The following is a 22,561-nucleotide window of genomic DNA, read 5'->3' on the forward strand; positions in this document are numbered from 1 at the left end:
CTTCCGGATTTTTTCCACGCAAAAAATGTGCCTTGGCCTTGGCTCAAAAAAGGTTGAAAAACACAGCTGTAACCTAAGTACGCACCCTGAGGATACACACTCCAGTACAGTAGGTGGCGGTATGCACCTATAACGTTGGTTGCCACCCGCCATAAAACTAAGAAGAAGAAGAACTTCCTGTTTTGGATGTTCCACGACAACTGGGGAACTTTCCGAAGGGGCAGCGTCGCTTTCCTCAGTAATTTGTCGTTATTACTGTATTTTACCGAGATATAAGTGCGGGACAGTCGCTCGAGTCATGCCGCAGTTCAACCGACCGAGTCCCCGGAGTCCTCGACATCGGAGAAGCCACACTCCTCGCTCCCGCAGCCCCAGCCGAGAAAGGAGCTTGTCTCCGGACAGCTTCGGGCCAAAGCCGCCGAGGCCTCGCAACAGGGAGCGCGAACGAGAAGAGCGCGAACACCGACTCAGGGAGGCCAAAACCATCAAGCGATTCCGAGTCGGAAGTCCCCGCCGAAGTCGGTCCAGATCCAGAGAGAGGCACACCGGCGGCGGCGGCCTCAATCACGGCCGCTGGGCAGAGCAGAAGGACGCTCCGTGGAGGCACGGCGGCTCCAGGGATGACTTCTACTACGACCAGCTAAGAGACGACGCTCACAGGCAGCGACAAGAGGAATTAATGGCCAGGTACGTCTATGTTTTGTAATTAAATATAGTTACTTTGCTGCTTGGTCACTTTGTTAGCATAACATTAGAAAAAGCCAGTAAACGTTATGTAACAGCTCGTCAGTAGTGGTGGTAGTCGACGCTGTTCCACTCCAACTCTGCAGGTGGCGGTAACGTGCTCTACAAATTATTTAACACAAGGATGAAATATTATTGTAAACATTAAACTAACCATTATCCAATCATTATATACATTTTTACCCAATGAGTATTTTTACATGATTTGGTCAATTTGATTTTAACCAACTCATTTTGGATGTTTTTACATTTTAACCATTGTTTTTCCGGTTTAAAATGAAATACACGACTTAAAAAAATACTCATGTTTAGCTCACGTACTACTAAAAGTACAGGTCTCCAAATCTTTTCGAGTTAAGGTAAGCGATTTTAGAAAATGTTGGAGTAAACTAGAAAATGTGTCGTTACTTTTTAAAGGGGAAATTGACTTTTTTTCATTTTGCCTGTAGTCCAAAATCCTTATAAGAGACAAGAAGACAAAAGTGTTTTGTTTTTTTTGCATTCTAACTGGAAATCGTGATTAATGAAACAATCTATTTTGCCTCTAAACACTTGAAACATTCATTAAAAAATCGCCAGCAACACTTCATTTACGTTCTGTAACCTTTATAATAACCAAGCTGTTGCGACATTGTTATTGTAAGAGCGAACACTGAGGAACTATTTTTCTTGCGTAATAACACATCGCCTTGCGACGGCATGTCAAGGCATTAGCCGTAAGCTAACCTCTGGGTCAGCAGCTGAATGGCTTTTGAGTTTGTTATGCACAAGAAATGCGATAGGGCCCCAATCTGTCCTGACTGAAAAACGAACAATCATATTATAGTATCTGTAAAGTATAAGCCCACATTTCATGTTTTGTTTGTATACAGTTGGCTGGACAGTGTATGTAGTTTTAATAACAAGCATTATGTTCTGCATGTAGCATGATCAAGATTGTAGTGACTTACTCAAAGGATGATTGTGCAATTGGTCCAGCTGACCTGGGGAGTTTTTTCAAGTTGATTTTGAGGAAACCATTTCTGTCAGCTTGGCTCCAAGTTCCATTTTTACATTTACTTCCGTCTTCTCCAAAGTTTTTACCCTCTGTTCGTGCTCACTTCTATAAGCAGGAGTTCATCCTCTGTATATTCAGCTTCAAAAAGATAAGGTTGTGAATGATCATCATCCAAAAAATAGTCATCTTTGTTGTCTGTTACCAAGTCTGCCATGATTAGAAGTAAGAACACACATTTTTTGGCAGAAGTTTGAAGTGTGTTGCTATGGTAACGGAAAAATGTGCGCAGCAAATAAGTTCTGGGCAAATGACGAAAATATGGTAAATATTGTACATTTTACATATTGTTATGAACGTGTCTGTTACTACATAATACTTGCAGTGTGTATGTAAAACATTGATGGAGGGTTTTGAACTTGTTTTAGAGGGTTTGAAATGCAACAATGGTGACTCCCTTTTGCTGCATCTTGCAAGCGTTTTTTAACGTCATAAGAAAAACAACTTTTGTCTTCTTGTTTTTCATAAGGATTATGAACGATAAGCAAAATCCCACAAATAAGTCCAGATACCCATTACGAAGGTGTTCTACAGCAGAAATGAACAAATCAATGTTGGCATTATGTCTTTCTTCTTTCTTTCTTTCTTTAGTTTATTTCGAACATTAACACACTTACAGCATAATACATCACACAATTTCATATCATTTCACTTTACATCATGTCCGAAAAGGAGTAGGAAGAAGCAAAGCTTATTTAATCCTACCCCTTTCCCACTTCAGAGCGTTTACAAATATACAGGTATACATTCATTTACTGACTTTTTTATAGCAAAATGACACCCATGAATGAGTAATACAGCAGTTCTTGTAATATATAATTAAGTCAGTCATGATACACATACTGAGATGAAGAATATCTTATTTTCAATAAGTGTTTCTCATAATTATTGTTCTTTGTACTTTGTAAGCACTATTAATTTAAACAACCTCTTAAACTGGATCATATCAGTACATTGTTTAACTTCTTTACTTAATCCATTGCATCATTTAATTCCACATACTGATATGCTAAAGGTTCTAAGTGTTGTACGTGCATACAAATGTTTTTAAATTAGATTTTCCTCTTAGGTTATATTTCTCCTCTTTAGTTGAGAAGAATAGTTCAGCATACTGGAAGAGGTGGAAATAATATTTCAGATAATGTTTGTACAAATGAAGAAAAGAACTCAAGTAAAAGTGACAACTGAAATTATATTGAATTGTTTTGCAGGCGGCTGCAAGAGAGAGAGCGGATTGGAGAGCAAGGCTGTCCCGAAGTATGGGGATATTCTCCAAGAGTTAAAGAGGAAGAGTGAGTAGAATACGTCCGCTCACGCAAACGTGTTTCCCTTTGCTATTTTAGTCACGCAAAGTTTTAACATTCCTCTTCTCAACCAGCTCGGATGAATTCACACCAGTCGAAGAAAACCAGAAAAATGCCAGCTCAGGGTCTGAAGGTGCGCCTCACACGCACGCACACACGCATGTCATGAATGTTGACGTTTAACTGTGTTTAATTGTAGACGAGAAAAGAAAGAAAAAGAAGAAATCCAAGAAAAGAAAGCACAAGAAGAGTTCAGACAGCGGTTTGGACTCCGATTCCGATGGTACGAGGTTGTTCAAATAATGAGAAGATACTCAGGTCTGTTTTGACTAGACCAGGGGTGTCCAAACTTTTTTAACTTGAGGGCCGCATGGGGCTAAAATAATATGGCCGAGGCCGAAAGCCGACTGCATGTATTTTATAAATAGCCTATACATATGTGTACATATTATTATTTTTTTCATATATATACAGTAAAGGCCAAAAGTTTGGACACACCTTCTCATTCAACACGTTTTCTTTATTTTCATGACTATTTACATTGTAGATTGTCACTGAAGACATCTAAACTATGAATGAACACATGTGGAGTTATGTACTTAACAAAAAAAGGTGAAATAACTGAAAACATGTTTTATATTTTGCTTTTTTCAAAATAGCCACCCTTTGCTTCGATTACTGCTTTCCACACTCTTGGCATTCTCTCGATGAGCTTCAAGAGGTAGTCACCTGAAATGGTTTTCACTTCACAGGTGTGCTTGAAGCTCATCGAGAGAAGGCCAAGAGTGTGCAAAGCAGTAATCAGAGCAAATGTTTTCAATTATTTCACCTTTTTGTGAAACTCCACATGTGTTCATTCATAGTGTTGATGCCTTCAGTGACAATCCACAATGTAAATAGTCATGAAAATAAAGAAAACACATTGAATGAGAATGTTGTGTTCAAACTTTTGGCCTGTACTGTATATATATATATATATATATATATATATATATATATATATATATATATATATATGTGTGTGTGTGTGTGTATTTATATACACATACATTATCTACTGCTTGTCCCTTTCAGGGTCACGGTGTGTATTAATATAATGGCTATATAATTAGTATAATTGATATTAAGAATATGTGAAAGTTCAATTCCTTCCTAGTTTACTTCTGTGACAATCTCTTTAAAGTTTTTTAATCAATCATAAATATCAAGCAGCTTAAAATGTGTCAGTGTGGAGAGAATGTTTGACATTTTCCCCACAATGAATTGTAGTGGATATAAATGGGTGTAATTTTGAATTATAAATGGTACTTTAATGTCTTTTTATAATATCCACAAAGTTCAGTGAGCAGGTTAAGTTATATGTGACCATGGGTGTTGACCCTTTTTTACACCATGAGTGGGAAAGGGTGTTTGGATTGTGTCATACAGGTAAATGATGTGCAATCTTCAAAGTAAAATTTCTGTTCAATGATTTGCAGTTTTACTGCTGTCCACAAGATGGTGGCAAATCAGCCACAGTTAACCTGTCAGATATTTTCAATTAAATTAGAGTTTTGTCGTGGGACTGAGTCCCCTGTAATCTCCTGACATGTCGTGGGCCAATTTGAAGACGCCGGCCGGTCGTAGTTTGGACACGGTGTATTAAACATGCGCTCTTCATTTTTCAGAGGACAAGGTGAAGAAGAAGAAAAAGAAGAGCAAGAAGTAAGTATTTTATCTTAAATGGGAACTGCTCTTTTCTTTAAAATTGTGCTTATCATTCACAGTCCTTATGTAAAACAAGAACATGTTTTTCTCATTTTTTTTGCATTCTAACTCGTAAATAAATGCTAGCAAAAGTCAGCTAACAATGCAGCTAATGGGAGTAATCAATTGCGCCATTAAGGCCCTCTAAAGAAAAAAACATCCAAAAACCTGAAATTACATTGTTTTGTTCTCAGATCCAAGAAGTCCAAGAAGAAGAAGAAGAAGGCCAAGAAGAGCCACAAGACGTCGAGTGAGTCCAGCAGTGGCGAGTCTGGGGAGGAAGAAGAGGAGGATCCCAGCGAGGTGACGTGGGTTGAGAAAACATGCACAGATGAACACCTGGTGGGACCAGAAGCGCCGCTCACTCACCTGTCTCAGGATGAACGACCTTTGGAGTGAGTTTGCTATCAAGTGTTCTGTTGTCTTCTTTCCTTTCTGTGGTTATGTGAAAAATGTATCACACCTTCATTGGAAATTTCATTTGTGGCGCCCCCTGGGGGTCGTATTTCATCCTGTCATTTACCACCAAGCAGTCATCTTCTAACATACTCAATTTTTTTTTGCCTCGCAGTTTCGGTCATGCTCTCCTGCCGGGAGAAGGTGCCGCCATGGCGGAATACGTGAAAGCTGGAAAGCGAATTCCGAGAAGAGGAGAAATCGGCCTCACCAGTAACGAGATCGCAGATTTTGAGAAGTCGGGCTATGTCATGAGCGGCAGCAGGTAAGTGGACGTGTTCACACTAGAGATCAACTGATATTTTTTTTCAGGGCTGATACCGATTAATAGTAGTCAAGGAGGCTGGTAACCAATATCTGATATTCATTTGCAGTAAAAGTAAACTGAAGGTGACAAATATACATCAGTGAACAGCTGGACAAGGCTTTCATTTCTTAATTTAAGGAAGGTCCAACATGTTTTATGCTAAAAAAGGGATTTCACAAACACCTTTATTACGTGTGTCGAAGAGGAGCATGTCCATTTGCTTTTCAGAATATGGGAAATCTTCTGGAAAAATTGGTAAAAATATGGCTGTCAGGTTCAAACACTGATGACATCTATTAAACAAGACAAGAAGCAAAGAATTAAACAGAGACAGAATTCAATTTGGCTCTGTTTGAGGAGAAACGCTCCTCAAATTCGCTCTGGCGAAAGATTGTACACCACCTCTTTTATTTGGACTATCCCTTATTACATGGCAACAGCTGTTTCTAAGGGAAGTGGGTCGTAAACAGCCATCGCCTTTGGTTACAGCAGTTCAAAGGAAAAGGTCCTAAACAGTTCACAGAAAAGGTCGTAAAACACTTCAAAGAAGCGGTGCCTGGAGGGGAGTCTGGTCCTGCTTCCTCTTCGCTTTGTAGTTCTTGGGTCAAGACAATGTTTCTGTTGATTACAATACATAAAGGAAACAGAACACCTTCATGTTGCTTCCCCTCCTACACTGTGGAGTTTTACAAGCCTTCTTCTTGGTAGGTTCGAAGACAGCTTTTTGTCTTCTCGCCGGGAACTCATTTCAACACAAAGTAAAGTATTGTGATAATTTAGATACAATTATTCTGACAATGGCATTTCTCTACATCACAACACCTCAACATCTACTCAATTTTATAGCAGGTGATGGATTTGATACGTTGGAAGGTTTCCTTGTCATTTAAATAAAAACAATTCTGGGCTCCTTATAGTTGAGACATTTTTTGAGCTGGCTGACATCATATGCAAAGTATGAGAATGTGTGAGCTGCTACCTGCTCTTTTGTACTTTAATATAAAAAGTCTCCTATATGTCAACAAATGCTCACAAAGTTTTAATGTCCATCCATCTCTGTTGTGTTATTTGAATCACGGAACATGAAACTTCGCACTTGCGGACGGAGGTTTGTGCGGCGACTAGGTCAGCCATCGCTGTAGTCGCGAAAACAAAACAGGGCTGTTAAGTCACCAGGAAAGAAGGACAAAAACTGGATTCCCCAGAAAAAATTGAAAGTTTTGACAGGTCAGCAAAGGAGACATACTGTAGGGCAGGGGTCCTCAACCTTATTTCCACCAGGGACCAGTTTAATGCAGGCATTATTTTCACAGACCGGCTTTCCACGTGTGGCAGAAAAAATGGCAAAAAAAGGAGCATAAAAAATAAACTCCCCATAACGCTGAAGTAGTGGGAGCCCTGGGCATGTTAATTGCACATATTCTATACACCAGTGTTTCTTAACCATAGAGCCGGGCTGCGAGCGCCCCTTAGAATGTAATGTATCTGTTTTTCAGCTGTTGTCCGTATAGGCCGCAGCGGTACTTAGTTGTAATACACTTTTCCACCACTCCTGGCAGTAATGACAATATAAAACAAACAGAAGAAATCTGGCGCTAATGTCAGAGAGAAAATTCTTAAGCGCAAACATTATGACTAAAGTGGTAAAGCTGTATTTTCATCAGCACCTTAATGACAGTTTAGTTAAGAAACATACAGTATTTATTATTACTTTAGCTTATTTATTTTAGCACAACCCAATGCGATGAGGTGGCAGCTTGTCCAGGTTGTACCCCGCCTACCGCCCGAATGCAGCTGATAGGCTCCAGCACCCCCTGCGACCTCAAAAGGGGCAAGCGGTAGAAAACGGATGGATAGTACATATTGTTTGTAAATGTACTGTTTGATTAGTACTTCTTCTTATCAGCCTGACCTGAGCTTAAGGTGTATTGTTAAATTAATAATCTTTGTGATTGACACATAGATCAGATATCAAAACATATATTTGGGGAAAATGAGTGTTTATTCTTAAATAAAAAATAAGGCTCCAGCAAAAAGGTAACTTTTCTGATGCAGGGCAAATAGGCTGGTGTTTAAGCAGTGAATATTACTATCGACTTCAATAATATTTTTTTAATGCTACATTCTGATATCATATGTGTCGTAGTCATAAAAAGCTAACGCGATAAAAACAAAAAGACCAATACCGATATACGTCAATATGCATATAATCGGACGATCTGTAGTTAACAACACTTTAAGGCTACAAAGTGACACTTGAGTTGTTTCTTCTGCAGCACTGTGCTGCACTTTGACCCGATACACAGCAACTGTACCGTATTTTTCGGACTATAAGTCGCAGTTTTTTTCATAGTTTGACCGGGGGTGCGACTTATACTCAGGAGCGACTTATGTGTGAAATTATTAACACATTACCGTAAAATATCAAATAATATTATTTAGCTCATTCACGTAAGAGACTAGACCAGTGGTTCTTAACCTTGTTGGAGGTACCGAACCCCACCAGTTTCATATGCGCATTCACCGAACCCTTCTTTAGTGAAAAATAAAATGTTATTTTTTTCAAATTCAAGACAAAGTTTTTTTATTTTTTACTGGTGCACAAAATGAGCCGTGCATGAACATCACCTTGTTCAAAGGACAAAACCAACACAGTGCATGAACGCCTAACAAATTACACACCTGCAAATCAGTTTGACTTCTGCTGTTGCCATATTCATATGCCGATAGGGAGAAGTTTTTATGTACAAGATGAGTCGGGTGTGGCTTGACCTCCGCGGCGGAGGCTCCACCGAACCCCTCGGGTTCGATCGAACCCAGGTTAAGAACCACTGGACTAGACGTATAAGATTTCATGGGATTTAGCGATTAGGAGTGACAGATTGTTTGGTAAACGTATAGCATGTTCTATATGTTCTAGTTATTTGAATGACTCTTACCATAATATGTTACGTTAACATACCAGGCACGTTCTCAGTTGGTTATTTATGCCTCATATAACGTACACTTATTCAGCCTGTTCACTATTCTTTATTTATTTTAAATGGCCTTTCAAATGTCTATTCTTGGTGTTGGGTTTTATCAAATAAATTTCCCAAAAAAATGCGACTTATACTCCAGTGCGACTTATATATGTTTTTTTCCTTCTTTATTATGCATTTTCGGCCGTAGCGACTTATACTCCGAAAAATACGGTATTTGGGGAAAATTAGAGTGTTTATTCTTCAATAAAAAATAGGGCACCAGCAAAAAGGTAACTTTTCTGATGCAGGGCAAATAGTAATATTCACTGCTTAAACATCAGTCTATTGACTTCAGTAATATTTTCTTTAATACTACATTATGGTATCATATGTGTTGTAGTCATAAAAAGCCAACGCGATAAAAACAAAAAGACCAATACCGATATACGTCAATATGCAGATAATCGGATGATCTGTAGTTAACAACACTTTAAGGCTACAAAGTGACACTTGAGTTGTTTCTTCTGCAGCACTGTGCTACAGTTTGACCCGATACACAGCAACTGTACTCACCTTGCTTCCACCCCGCAGACATCGCCGCATGGAGGCTGTGCGTCTGAGAAAGGAGAACCAGATCTACAGCGCAGACGAAAAGAGAGCGCTGGCCTCCTTCAACCAGGAAGAAAGACGCAAACGAGAAAGCAAGATCCTGTCCAGTTTCCGAGAGATGGTCTACAGGAAGACCAAAGGAAAGGAGGACAAGGCTTAACTGCTGTCATGGTGATGTGGCTTCTAATGGATGGAAATGCTGTCTCTTTGTAAATAAATACGGATTTCATGTTTGGAGTTCACTCTTACGAACCTTTTTTTGTGACATCGGTCCATGTTTTATTGTATTGTTTTTTTGGTATGTTAATAAAATGACTTCTATCCCCAAATTCCCTTGAATTTTCTTCAAAATATTAGTGTAGTAATATGTATATTTAAAATACCGTACATAGAGTGCCCCATAATTGTAAAAAGTGTATTTTATGATAATGACATCATTCAACACATGAGCCAGTCAATTATATTCAGTTTGGAAACATTTTATTTGATATTATGAACTGGAAAACAGCTGTCAAGTATTAAATGTACAACTTTAGTCCAAAGGTGGTGGTTCTTGTCATCAGTTGATGTTTTCAAGACCCTGTAGAGAAACACGTAGTTCAGCTTTTTGTGTTGCTGACACTTGACATTAAATAAAGAAGAAGTCCACTTGACGTCTGGCATCACTAAGCGGTTAAAAGGCAATGCATTGATTATTGGTGTTAGCATTTTGCTAATGCTAACAGCCAGATACATTCACCTTGGAATTATGGTACTGTCCTGTTCCCGACACCCGCCGGTCTCTGTCCAGCAAGTAATACTGCCACGGATATCGGGCGACTCTTTTTTCCTACGTGACAGGACACAAATGATAGATATTAATAAAAAAAATAAAAAAACGACATATTTGACGCTGCGGCCGCCGGGTCATGTTAGCATTAGCTTTCCAGCTTCTACTCACCTTCCCACCGTTGGAGAACTTATTGAGCTGTGCTGTGGCGACACCGGGGATGATCAGACAAACTGTCATGATGGCGAAGCCGGGCAGGATTTCATACCACATTGTGGCAGGGAAATGTAAATGTCCACCAAATTGGCTGAACTTCCTTTATTTTGCTAGGAAGCTAACAAGATGGCACCCCAACTAAAGCCCTTCCATTAGCGGAAGTAGAAATATATCTCTCTCTGGAATATTCAGAATAAGAAATTAGCAGATATAAATATAACTGAAAACTAGAATATACGATAACAATATACGTGTGATATTTATTATTTACATTATAATATATTTTAATTATTAGTTTAGTGATCCATTAAGACAACGTTACTTTCGTTCGACTCCAATGCTTTTGTTTTGAAATAGCCCCAAACGTAAGTTTATATGGAAATTCAACAAATTAAATTAGTAAAGGAAATAATATTAGGTATGGATATTTATGAATAATTATACATTTCAAAACTAGACGTTTAACCCGTGTCTAAAGCTGTGTTTGTTTGTTTGTTGTTGTCGATCCCAACTTTAAAACAAAAGTGTATAATCAGTGGTGGGGGTTAAACTATGGAATTCTCTTTACAATGAGATAAAAGACTATAAAAAATATATTCCAATTGAAAAACATATATAAAGACAGAACAATAAGATCATATGGACATCCATAAGTGTTTACATTTTGCTTTATATTTATTTTACTTATTTGTTGCCTGGTTTTGTATTTGTTTTGTATCATCCTGTGAGGTGTATATTGTTTTGTTTTTTTGTTCGGTTTGTACTTCATGAAGTTTTGCACTATTGTTTTGTGTGTGTGTGTGTGTGTGTGTGTGTGTGTGTGTGTGTGTGTGTGTGTGTGTGTGTGTGTGTGTGTGTGTGTGTGTGTGTGTGTGTGTGTGTGTTTTCCCCCCATTATATTTGGATGTAATTGTTGATTTTATATGATATCCATTAAGTAAGACTATGTATTATGTTGAAGGGGGCAGGAAAATATAAGATTTTTCTTCATCCTGCTCCTTCTCAGGCATTGGGGTGTAAATGTATAATTGAATAATTGAGGTATAAGTGTATATCGATCAAAGATGCACATCAATGAAGGAGATAAATAAAAAATAAATAAATACAAATAAAAAAAAAAAGATTCCATTTTTGACCTCAGTTTGCCCGTTAGATGGCGGTAATTAGCTGGATGCCCGCCGCCTATCAATCCAAAGAACGAAGAAGAAGCGAACCCTCCTCTGCTAACTTGCTAAAAAAGTAAACAAGTAATGGTACAAAAGTTCACCCGTAGCCTTTAAACATGATGGAAGATAAAGAAAACACTCGCCCCCGGGAGAAAAGGGTGGAAGTAGTGTGCGAGGATGCTGAAAAGGGTGAGAAGTTGAAAGAAAAGAAGGAGGCCATGACAAAGGTAAAACTATCGAGCTAGGCTAGGTTAGCTTGTTGCTACAGTAGTATAACAAGACGACCATTGGTTCATATTAACTCAACTCCATTTATTTAACTGTAATGTTTTTTAAATCATGTTAATATCACGTTGAAACAGTCTTCTTGTATTCTCCCCGCTGTGTCTTAATGGAGAAATAACCTTCCTTTTTTATTTAACATTTGAACACACCATGAATTGATTAACGTGGACCCCGACTTAAATAAGTTGAAAAACTTATTCGGGTGTTACCATTTAGTGGTCAATTGTACGAAATATGTACTGTACTGTGCAATCTACTAATTAAAGTTTCAATCTATCCCAAAAAAACCACACAATATACAATACAGGCCAAAAGTTTGGACACACCTTCTCATTCACTGCGTTTTCTTTATTTTCATGACTATTTACATTGTAGATTGTCACTAAAGGCATCACAACTATGAACGAACACATGTGTAGTTATGTACTTAACCAAAAAAGGTGAATTAACTGAAAACATGCTTAATATTCTATTTTTTCCAAATAGCCACTCTTTGCTCTGGATACTTTTTTTGCTCACTCTTGACATTCTCTCCATGAGCTTCAAGAAGTGGTCACCTGAAAGGGTTTTCACTACACAGGTGTGCCTGAAGCTCATCGAGAGAATTTCAAGAGTGTGCAAAGCCGTTTTGATTGATTAATTGATTGATTAATTGAAACTTGTATTAGTGGATTGCACAGTACAGTACATATTCCGTACAATTGACCACTAAATGGTAACACCTGAATAAGTTTATCAATTCATGGTAATGTAATCGGAGCAAAAGTTGGCTATTTTGAAGAAACTAGAATATAAAACATGTTTTCAGTTATTTCACCTTTTTTTGTTAAGTACCTAACTCCACATACCGTATTTTTCGGAGTATAAGTTGGTCTGGAGTATAAGTCGCACCGGCCGAAAATGCATAATAAAGAAGGAAAAAACATATATATAAGTCGCACTGGAGTTTAAGTCGCATTTTTGGGAGAAATTTATTTGATAAAACCCCGACTTAAACAAGTTGAAAAACTTATTCGGGTGTTACCATTTAGTGGTCAATTGTACGGAATATGTACTTCACTGTGCAATCTACTAATAAAAGTTTCAATCAATCAAAACCAAGAATAAACATTTGAAAGGCAATTTAAAATAAATAAAGAATAGTGAACAACAGGCTGAATAAGTGTACGTTATATGAGGCATAAATAACCAACTGGTATGTTAACGTAACATATTATGGTAAGAGTCATTCAAATAACTACAACATATAGAACATGCTATACGTTTACCAAACAATCTGTCACTCCTAATCGCTAAATCCCATGAAATCTTTTTATTCTTATTCTCTTACGTGAATGAGCTAAATAATATTATTTTATATTTTACGGTAATGTGTTAATAATTTCACATATAAGTCGCTCCTGTGTGTAAGTTGCACCCCCGGCCAAACTATGAAAAAAAACTGCGACTTATAGTCCGAAAAATAAGATAGTTATGATGCCTTAAGTGACAATCTACAATGTAAATAGTCATGAAAACACATTGAATGAGGAGAAGGTGTGTCCAAATTTTTGGCCTGTACTGTATATTCACGATGTGCAAACAAATTAATGCACTTTTAATACATTTCATCATACAACCAACAAATGTTGAAGAAAGTAAACGTAATAAGAGACTATATGCAGAAAAAGAAAATGGGTGTATCTAAAACAACTGAAATGTATCCAATAAAGACGTTTCTATTTTTTATTATTTTCTAAGATTTTATTGATTTTATCATTAATCCAATTTAAGAGTTTGGGTTTTACTTTTGAAAAAAATCTACTTTTATGTATAACAAAAATATTGCAACACATTATTGCTTATAACAATTTCTGGGTTGCTACCTTTCATAAATACATGCCAAATTTAATCTCTTCTGTAATAAATGGGGACATCTCTATACCTTTTGTCTTTCAGCCAACCTCTGATATCCTCGCAAAACAAATGTGCAGTATCACATTCCAAAAATAAATAATTCCCATTTTTTATAGCATTACAGGTTTAACAATTGTCAACCATAATGTAACATTTACAGTAGGGTATATTTCATCAATAATTTTAACTTTAGGACGAATTGGAAACGTAATATATCTTGTCCCTATTTTCCCTTTTCCTACTTTCCTACTCTTTTTAGGATATATTGTCTTTGGATTGCGCCTGGAAAATATTGTTTTACTAACACTACCCTTTATATTTTGTAGAACATTTATCAGCACACAAAAAATACATCTTCAATGTAAAGGTTTCTCAGACAAGTCGTTTTTGAAGACAACACCTCTTAAGTCAAGAAATAACCTTCCTTTTAGATCGTAATTCGAAGATTGCCTCCAAGTCTTACAAAAGAGGAGCTGGAGGAGCAGCTGCAACCGCTCCCGGAAGTGGACTACCTGGAGTTCTTCTCCAACGATACCAGGTGAGGGTGTCACGCCCCCTTCAGGGAAGTGACTAGAGAAGTGGTTAATTAATTATGTAATAATGCTCTGTTTCAGCCTATACCCTCACCTCTTTGCGAGGGCGTACATCAACTTCAAGAACCAGGAGGACATCGTTCTGTTCAGAGATCGCTTTGATGGCTATGTGTTCATTGACAATAGAGGTATGACGTGAAAGTCTTGATTAAACATGTGCACAGAAGTACTTAAAGCAGGGGGGGGGCAAACTTTTTCTACAGAGGGTCACAAACTGACAAATTAAAGAATGCTGGGGCCATTTTTGTAGTTTTCTCCCATTTCAAAACCAATTCAATACATAGATTTTTTTTTCAAAGAACTACCGTATTTTTTGGACTATAAGTCGCAGTTTTTTTCATAGTTTGGCCGGCCGGGGGTGCGACTTATACTCAGAAGCAACTTATGTGTGAAATTATTAACACATTACCGTAAAATGTCAAATAATATTATTTAGCTCATTCACGTAAGAAAGATGTCATGGGATTTAGCGATTAGGAGTGACAGATTGTTTGGTAAACGTATAGCATGTTCTATATGTTATAGTTATTTGAATGACTCTTACCATAATATGTTACGTTAACATACCAGGCACGTTCTCAGTTGGTTATTTATGCCTCATATAACGTACACTTATTCAGCCTGTTGTTCACTATTCTTTATTTATTTTAAATTGCCTTTCAAATGTCTATTCTTGGTGTTGGGTTTTATCAAATAAATTTCCCCCAAAAATGCGACTTATACTCCAGTGCGACTTATATATGTTTTTTTCCTTCTTTATTATGCATTTTCGGCCGGTGCGACTTATACTCCGGAGCGACTTATACTCGGAAAAATACGGTACAACATGCAATTTCGGGAAATATTTTGTGTGAATGCTGAAGAACAGAAATGCTAGCAGTTAGCACGCTGGCCAGATAGCGTCAAGTAACTAAAAAAGGGGGAAAATAAGCTAGCATGCCGTCAGTATTATGTTAACATGCTGATATAGGCATGCTTACCGTTAGCATTAGTGAATGAACAAAATATTACACCTGCAAAATTAGCTAAAAGACTAGTAAGCCAATGGTAGCATGCTAAAATACTAACTGTAGCATGCGTCCAGTACCGAAATATTTACATCTGTGATGTATACCTGAAAATTTTGATTGAAAAATTAGCATGCTAACGTTAGCATAAATTAAGTGACAAAATATGACTCTGGAGTATTCCTATAAAATTAGTTTAAAAATGATAACCTATTATCTTCAGCATGCTAACAGGTATCATTCATCAAGTAGCAAAATATTAGACGGTGAGGTTTATAACTGCAAAATTTGAGGAACAAAGAACTAGAAAATGCAATTTCGCTGGAATTTTCGTGTGAATGCTGAAGAGCCAAAGCCAAACTGAAATGCTAACAGTTAGCACGCTGGCCAGATAGCGTCAAGTAACAAAAAAATGAGCAAAATAAGGTAAAAAAGCTAGCATGCCATCAGTTTTATGTTAACATGCTGACATAGGCGTGCTTACAGTTAGCATTAGTGAAATACCAAAATATGACACTGAGGTATATTTGTTAAAAGGCTAGCAAGCTAATGTTAGCATGCTAAAATGCGAATTGTAACATGTGTCAAGTACCAAAATATATTACTCTGAGTGGTATACCTGAATTTTTGCTAGCCTGATCATGTTTGCATGCGTCAAGCACAAAAATATGACTGAGGTGTAAACCTACAAAATTAGCTTCAAAAAGCTAACATACTAATCTTAGCATGCTAATTGGTATCAATAAAAAAATGACACTGATGTGTACACTTGCAAAATCGGCAAAAAGCTAGCATGCTAATATTACTTATAATTTATAAGTAATATTAGTATAAAACTTATAATATTATTTTCATGTATATATTCATTTCACACCATATTCATTGCACTTCTACATTTTTTATATTTCTATATATTTGCACATTGTTTTTCTAGCATGCACACATCGCACTGTATGGAATGGCCTCAATCTCGTTACCTTGCGTAATGACAATAAAGCTGATTCTGATTCTGATTCTGATTCTGATTACAATGCTTCCAATTGTGCCACGGCCCGTTCAAAAATAGCTAAGGCACCCGGACCGCAGTTTGGACAACCGACCTAAAGGCTTTGTTTCTAAACAGGACAGGAGTACACTGCTATTGTGGAGTTTGCGCCTTTTCAAAAGACGTCCAAAAAGAGAAGCAAGAATAAGGACGCCAAGTGTGGAACAATAACTAAAGGTATGTCATTTTCCATTGTAAGAAATCCTGGGATGGATCTGTGGCAACTGTACAGACACTTTTCACATTCTTAGCTGCCATACAAGTGGAAAAAGAGGTTAAACACAAAAAAGTTACTGTGCATATTCTTCTTATTTGATCATACCTTGCTTTTATTAACACTCATCCATCCATCCATCCATTTTCTACCGCTTATTCCCTTCGGGGTCGCGGGGGGCTCTGGAGCCTATCTCAGCTACAATCGGGCGGAAGGCGGGGTACACCCTGGACAAGTCTCCACCTCATCGCAGGGCCAACACAGATAGACAGACAACATTCACACTCACATTCACACACTAGGGCCAATTTAGTGTTGCCAATCAAATAACAATATATAAATAATAAACGTTAGTGTTTAGCTGTAAATAACAATATATAAATAACACATTTCAGTGTTTATCTGTAAATAACAATATACAAATAATAAACGTCAGTGTTTAGCTGTAAATAACAATATATAAATAATAAATGTCAATCTTTGCCAGCTGGGTAACGTTTACGGTACTGTGGTCTGGAACAACATGGCACACAAACAACTATCAGAAATGCAGCCAATATTACATACAGATAATGTGTCATGAGACATGCAAATATAAATTAAATACACAGAGGACATAAGTAAAGAAAATCAAATGAGTTAAAATATTGCTACAAACGAGGCATAATGATGCAATATGTACATCCAGCTAGCCTAAATAGCATGTTAGCATTGATTAGCTTGCAGTCATGCACTGACTAAATATGCCTGATTAGCACTCCGCACAAGTCAATAACATCAACAAAGCTCAGTTTTGTGCATTCACGCACAGCATAAAACAATTGGTGGACAAAATGAGACAAAGAAGGACTGGCATAAAACACGTCTTTCTGTGGCAGCGTCAGTGAACGTTGTACATGTAAACAACTATGGTGAGTTCAAGGACCGCCAAAATTAGTAGGACAAAACGGCGCTCACCGAATACTCTCATCAGTGAAGCATGTTTAATGTATACAGTGGGATTTCTAACAATTGGGAAGGTTTGTGTCATGTTTGTCCTCCTACAGAAACCATATTAAAACAAAACATCTATTTTTTTCCCCAACTTTTTCAATTTTCATAAATAAAAAAAATAAAAAGCTCCAGCGAGCCAGCAGGGCGGCGCTAAAGAGCCGCATGCAGGTCGAATCAGATACAATGAGGTGTTTGACTAATCTTTGACTTAAGTTTGTAATAGGAGACCAAGGAAATAGGTGCAATAGTTTTCATGTGTTTATTTGTTTGAATCCAAATGATACAATTTATCAGAAGTTTCACTGTATTTGTGTCCTGTTAGATCCGGATTACAAGAAGTTCCTGGATTTTTATAACGGAGATGACGAGAAATTTACATCTACGCCGGAGACGCTGCTGGAAGAGATTGAAGCCAGAACAAAGGAACTCGTAGGTAAGTAAAGACACAAATAAAAGCTCCCTGTCTTTGTTTTTGGCTAAATCTAAACATGTCCTGTCCTGCAGCTAAAAAGACAACTCCGCTGTTGGACTTCCTGAAGAATAAACAGGTAAGTCAGGTACGTGGTGAGGCAAATGTAGTTCTGGTCAATCAGCTGACCGAAGCTTCAAACGCTACAGAGAATCAGAGAGGAGAAGAAAGAGGAGAGGAGGAGGAGGGAGGTGGAACGCAAGCGCCTTCGCGACGAGGAGCGCCGCAAGTGGAGGGAGGAGCGCAAACGCAAAGGCGTCGACAAGATAAAGAAACTGGACAAGCTGCCAGAGAGCGACAAGGAGCAAGTCAAAGAGGAGCCCAAAATTAAAGTACAGCTTTAAAAAAAAAAATCATTCAAAGCTAAAAATCATGCTCATCTTTTATTTGTCCACCATGTAGCTTCTGAAGAAGCCCGACAGAGGAGAGGAGGCTGACTCTGACAAAACTAAGGAGAAGTTTAAAAAGGCAGAGCGGAGCAACAAAGAGGACAGAACAACAAGTGGTGGCGATCAGAAGAGACGTCACAATGACAACAGGGAGGAGCGAGGAAAGAGGTAGGTCCTGATTTTAATATGTGTTTTCATGATGGGGGCAACGATAAAATTAGTCACTGACAAATAAATTTGTCCACACAGTCATGACGTCATCACTCGGGGTTTCCCAGGAGGGAGGCGATGTGCAGACATGTAAAGTGTCTGAATATTTCCTCCTATTCTTGTTGAAAATATGAATACCTTGCTCATTTTACAAAGCAGGTCTTGTTTTAAAGCGCAGATGTGAATGACGGCTCCTCGTTTTAAACTTTTTCAAACACCCACGGCTCGCTTTAATCCAGCATGGTCACTTTTGGACATCACACCACAATTTATAGATACCAAAGCAAATTAGTACAATATCTAATTAAACACACTTGAGATATTACATTTCGTATCATTATTATTTTTTTACTAATGTCGTATGTCAATGTTTTTGAGGGTTTTAGCAAACTGCCCAAATTTTGGGGGAACTTGGGTACTGTGATGTACATTTTTGTGTATTTTTAACTCGATTAAATAGTCATATTTAAGTTAAAGCTAAAAAAACCAACGATCGTCACACACACACTTTGTGTGGTGAAATTTGTCCTCTGCTTTTGACCCATCCCCATGTTCACCCCCTGGGAGGTGAGGTGTGTGCCCCCAATTACAACCCTTGATGCTGAGTACCAAGGTCCCATTTTTATAGTCTTTGGTATGACTCGGCCGGGTTTTGAACTCACGACCTTCCAGTCTCAGGGCGGACACTCTGACCACAAGGCCACTGAGCTGGTTATTATTGCAGCCAAGAATATGCAGTTAATATGATAATTGTTATATTGAGTTATGTAAAGTGACATATTCAGATGACTTGACAGGAGAGCAAAGCAGAAATGTATAGAAATAGAAGTGACATGTTTCAACACATTGAGTATGCATGTTTTGCAGTCACAAAATGAAAGTGAGGGGGAAAAAAAGATGTCTCGTTCATCCCTTTATCAAGATCTTACGGCTAATTTTCCCACAGGTTCCATTTTTTCTTAGTTTTCCTGTGTAATGTTCTAATCCGGGACATGTTTTTTTTGTCTGTCAGGCCTATTAAAAACAAGCCGCTGGCCGAAAATGGCCTGCAGTCCACGCTCTTTGGATTGTATTTTTTACACCAAAATATTTTACTCTTTTTGTATTTTTTATTGGTTTTTATTTTCGCGTTTGCACTTCAAAATGCTATATTTTTACTTGGGCTCAGTACTATCACTTTAATAAATTAATTAAATATTTATAGTCTTTTTGTTTTTTTATTTTTTAAATTACACTTTGGGGGTTATTTAATGTTTTGTATTTTCATTTTATTTCCGTGCCGCACTCTTTGGAGTTTATTTCTTCCACACCAAAATATTCTACTTGCACCTAACTTTAAAAAAAAAATGTTATTTAATTTTAGTTAAGCGTTTGCTCTTTAACATTTTATATTTTACTTGCACACACTTCTACCACTTTAATAAAATAATTTAATATCCGGTTTTTATTTTAGATTATTTTATGTTTTGTATTTTTTAGATTTCATTTCCAGGTCACAATTTTAGTATTTGTGCTTCAAAATGTGATAGTTTACCTGCACTCAGTTCTATCACTTTAATAAAGTAATCAAACATTTAAGTTTTTTTTCTTGTTTTTTTTTTTTAATAGTTTTTATTACCTTTTGTTTTATTTTATGTTTTGTGTTCTTGTAATGTTTTTTAAAATTTTTAAATGATACAAATGGTAAGGATTGTGTATTTAATTTTTCACAACACCTTTTTCATGATCTATTTATTCTTGCATAGAGTGGACGAGGAGGGCACCAAGGAGTTCCGGGAGCGCGACGGCGAACGCGAGCCGGACAAAGAGCGGCGCCAGAGGGAGAAGGAGCGCGTGAGGCGGCAGGACGAGGAGCGACGCCGCAGGAGGGAGAGGCAGGACGGGGAGAACGCCCGCAGGAGGCGGGCGGAGGACGACGGGGTCAAAAAGGAGCGGGAGCGACTGCCTGACAAGAAACGAGGCGACAATGCGGTCGAGTCTGAAAAGATGGAGAGACCTCCAAGAGAAAACAGGAAGGACGACGGCGGGAAGCGAGAGAGGCTTCGGAATAAAGTAATCATCCATCACTCACTCAATCAAATGAGATACCATTTACCACCTATTCTATTACATTATACATAAATATTTGTTTGATAAAAATACTAATATAATTTATTTCTTGGCACATTGGCTATATTTCTATAAGTGGATATTCTTACAAAAATGTTAATGTTACATTTCAATAAAAACTAAACATACATTCATTAAATTATTTTTTTTAAATTAACGCGTTAAATGATTTTAAAATACAATAAAAAACAAAACATCAAACATGATCATATGAAACAAAAAATAGTAAAATCATTTTTTTATGACTGAACAAAATGTATTTGAGTCTTGAGAAGATGGCAGCACATTTAGTGAAAACTAAGACGTGCAGTCACTATAATACATATATATACATATATATGGATCGTCCACCAAATTTATATCATTTATACAATGTACATCGTTGATATCAGACGTGTAAAATGTTTTAAGATTGTTGTGAAGATCTTAACATTAAAAAAAAAAAATCTCTTAGAATATTCATTTAATTAATCTAATATATATATATATATATATATATATATATATATATATATATATATATATATATATATATATGTGTGTATGTATGTATGTATGTATAAGTATGTATATATATCAGTATTTGTAAGTAAGACCAACATTTTTAGAGTGTAATAAGTCTCTTATTCTGATTAATAACATTGTTAGTCTGAAAATAACCAATAATAAATAAAATACTTCTTACCATTAATGTGACTTCTTGAACAGATGTGGTAGAAAACGGATGGATGGATTAAAATGTTTTATATTTTGAACATTATTTTTAACACTGTGATTACCAGCGGAATTATTCATTACTGATCGTGTTTAGCAATGTCAGCTAAGATTTATGTGAGAGCCAGATGCAGTCATCAAAAGAGCCACAGGTTCCCTACCCCTGAAATAGAGGAATATATATATATATATATATATATATATATATATATATATATATATATATATATATATATATATATATAGGTTCGAAATTCATTGTTTATTATTGATGAAAAATGTTACTGTTTATGTATCAGGATCGTCCTGCTATCCAGCTGTACCAGCCTGGAGCCAGAAACCGTAGTCGCCCAGCAGGAGAAGGGGGCGACTCCAGCTCTGTGGACAGGAAGCCAGACGCCGAGGCGAAGAAAACATCTGATAAAGGCGAAGACTGAGCAAAAAAATGTAAATTCTCCTTGGAGCGTCTTCGAGTTTGCTACGGAGAGCCACGCCTCAGGGCTGCGTGAACTGCAGCAAGTTGGCTTCTAGCGAGCTGTCCATGTTTGAGGCCCGGATGTTATCTAGTGGAGCCTGGCAGTGTCTCACATGACCCTCTTTAGTTTTTTTTCTCAGCAACAACCTTTTATATATAGGGCACTTAGGTGAAGCTAAACCTTTGTTAGGCTTCAAAAAATCCAAAATGACCTTATTTTCCATTTAAATTAGTTGATGGATTGTAATCAACTTACATTGACAAGCTTATGGCATCTTTTCAGTTCTGTGTTTCCTCAATATTAAAATCCATGTTGTTACTACTTCATGGTATTCTCCTCACTCACGCTGTCGCTGTTGCAACAAACTGAACATGTCACTTCTGCTCATGCCAAAAAGAAAATAAATCATCCTTAACATCTTAGTTTTTGCATCTCATTGGTGAAAAACTGTTTAAAAAACTCTTCAGGTTATGGTTTTATTATTCGGCCCATTTCACATCTGTGTGAAGTTGGCCCTCCTTATCTTTGCAAATATTAAAATAACACTGCCATTCGTTTGTGCTGCACATTTTTGGTCTGTTATAGTTTTGTTATTAATGTTGTATCATTTATAATAAACCCCCGACTTTGTTAAAATCTCCCCAAACGTGTCCCATTTGTTCCTGCTGTACAAACATTATTTTGTCCAACTATTTTTTTTATTAACGTTTTATGATTCATAACCAACTCCCTGCCTTGACAATGTCTCCCCAAACTTGTCCTGATTGTTTGTTCGGCAACATTTTTTGTCCGACAGTTACAGTTTTTATGTTATTAATGTTTTCAAG

General features: G+C 37.2%; 3 protein-coding genes across 3 annotated transcripts; 2 read left to right on the forward strand and 1 right to left on the reverse strand.

Moving 5' to 3' along the window:
• Nucleotides 1–157: 157 nt before the first annotated feature.
• On the forward strand, nucleotides 158–9,425 carry nkap (NFKB activating protein). The gene is made up of 8 exons (XM_061976672.1): nucleotides 158–687; nucleotides 3,010–3,090; nucleotides 3,177–3,235; nucleotides 3,302–3,385; nucleotides 4,770–4,806; nucleotides 5,043–5,243; nucleotides 5,420–5,569; nucleotides 9,166–9,425. The coding sequence occupies exons 1-8, from the start codon at nucleotides 299–301 to the stop codon at nucleotides 9,341–9,343; spliced, it is 1,179 nt and encodes a 392-aa protein (XP_061832656.1). The 5' UTR covers nucleotides 158–298; the 3' UTR covers nucleotides 9,344–9,425.
• A 216-nt stretch (nucleotides 9,426–9,641) lies between these two features.
• ndufa1 (NADH:ubiquinone oxidoreductase subunit A1) lies at nucleotides 9,642–10,339 on the reverse strand. Its single transcript, XM_061976679.1, has 3 exons — nucleotides 10,124–10,339; nucleotides 9,923–10,012; nucleotides 9,642–9,763 (listed from the first exon to the last, which is right to left on the reverse strand). The coding sequence occupies exons 1-3, from the start codon at nucleotides 10,223–10,225 to the stop codon at nucleotides 9,743–9,745; spliced, it is 213 nt and encodes a 70-aa protein (XP_061832663.1). The 5' UTR covers nucleotides 10,226–10,339; the 3' UTR covers nucleotides 9,642–9,742.
• Nucleotides 10,340–11,332: 993 nt separating this feature from the next.
• upf3b (UPF3B regulator of nonsense mediated mRNA decay) lies at nucleotides 11,333–22,374 on the forward strand. Its single transcript, XM_061977317.1, has 10 exons — nucleotides 11,333–11,561; nucleotides 13,947–14,053; nucleotides 14,130–14,236; nucleotides 16,239–16,337; nucleotides 17,690–17,800; nucleotides 17,872–17,915; nucleotides 17,986–18,168; nucleotides 18,239–18,393; nucleotides 20,181–20,487; nucleotides 21,558–22,374. The coding sequence occupies exons 1-10, from the start codon at nucleotides 11,451–11,453 to the stop codon at nucleotides 21,693–21,695; spliced, it is 1,362 nt and encodes a 453-aa protein (XP_061833301.1). The 5' UTR covers nucleotides 11,333–11,450; the 3' UTR covers nucleotides 21,696–22,374.
• Nucleotides 22,375–22,561: the final 187 nt, after the last annotated feature.

This window comes from Nerophis lumbriciformis, linkage group LG16, assembly GCF_033978685.3.
Source record: "Nerophis lumbriciformis linkage group LG16, RoL_Nlum_v2.1, whole genome shotgun sequence".
Lineage (NCBI taxonomy): Eukaryota > Metazoa > Chordata > Actinopteri > Syngnathiformes > Syngnathidae > Nerophis > Nerophis lumbriciformis.

Coding starts and splice junctions, on each gene's coding strand:
- nkap (XM_061976672.1), top strand. CDS start 299: ATGCCGCAGTTCAACCGACCGAGTCCCCGGAGTCCTCGACATCGGAGA. Junction 3,386..4,769: donor TTTGGACTCCGATTCCGATG/GTACGAGGTTGT, acceptor TTCATTTTTCAG/AGGACAAGGTGAAGAAGAAG. Junction 5,570..9,165: donor TATGTCATGAGCGGCAGCAG/GTAAGTGGACGT, acceptor TCCACCCCGCAG/ACATCGCCGCATGGAGGCTG.
- ndufa1 (XM_061976679.1), bottom strand. CDS start 10,225: ATGTGGTATGAAATCCTGCCCGGCTTCGCCATCATGACAGTTTGTCTG. Junction 10,013..10,123: donor AGTTCTCCAACGGTGGGAAG/GTGAGTAGAAGC, acceptor CCTGTCACGTAG/GAAAAAAGAGTCGCCCGATA. Junction 9,764..9,922: donor GACAGTACCATAATTCCAAG/GTGAATGTATCT, acceptor GTTTCTCTACAG/GGTCTTGAAAACATCAACTG.
- upf3b (XM_061977317.1), top strand. CDS start 11,451: ATGATGGAAGATAAAGAAAACACTCGCCCCCGGGAGAAAAGGGTGGAA. Junction 17,916..17,985: donor ACTTCCTGAAGAATAAACAG/GTAAGTCAGGTA, acceptor CAAACGCTACAG/AGAATCAGAGAGGAGAAGAA. Junction 20,488..21,557: donor GAGAGAGGCTTCGGAATAAA/GTAATCATCCAT, acceptor TTTATGTATCAG/GATCGTCCTGCTATCCAGCT.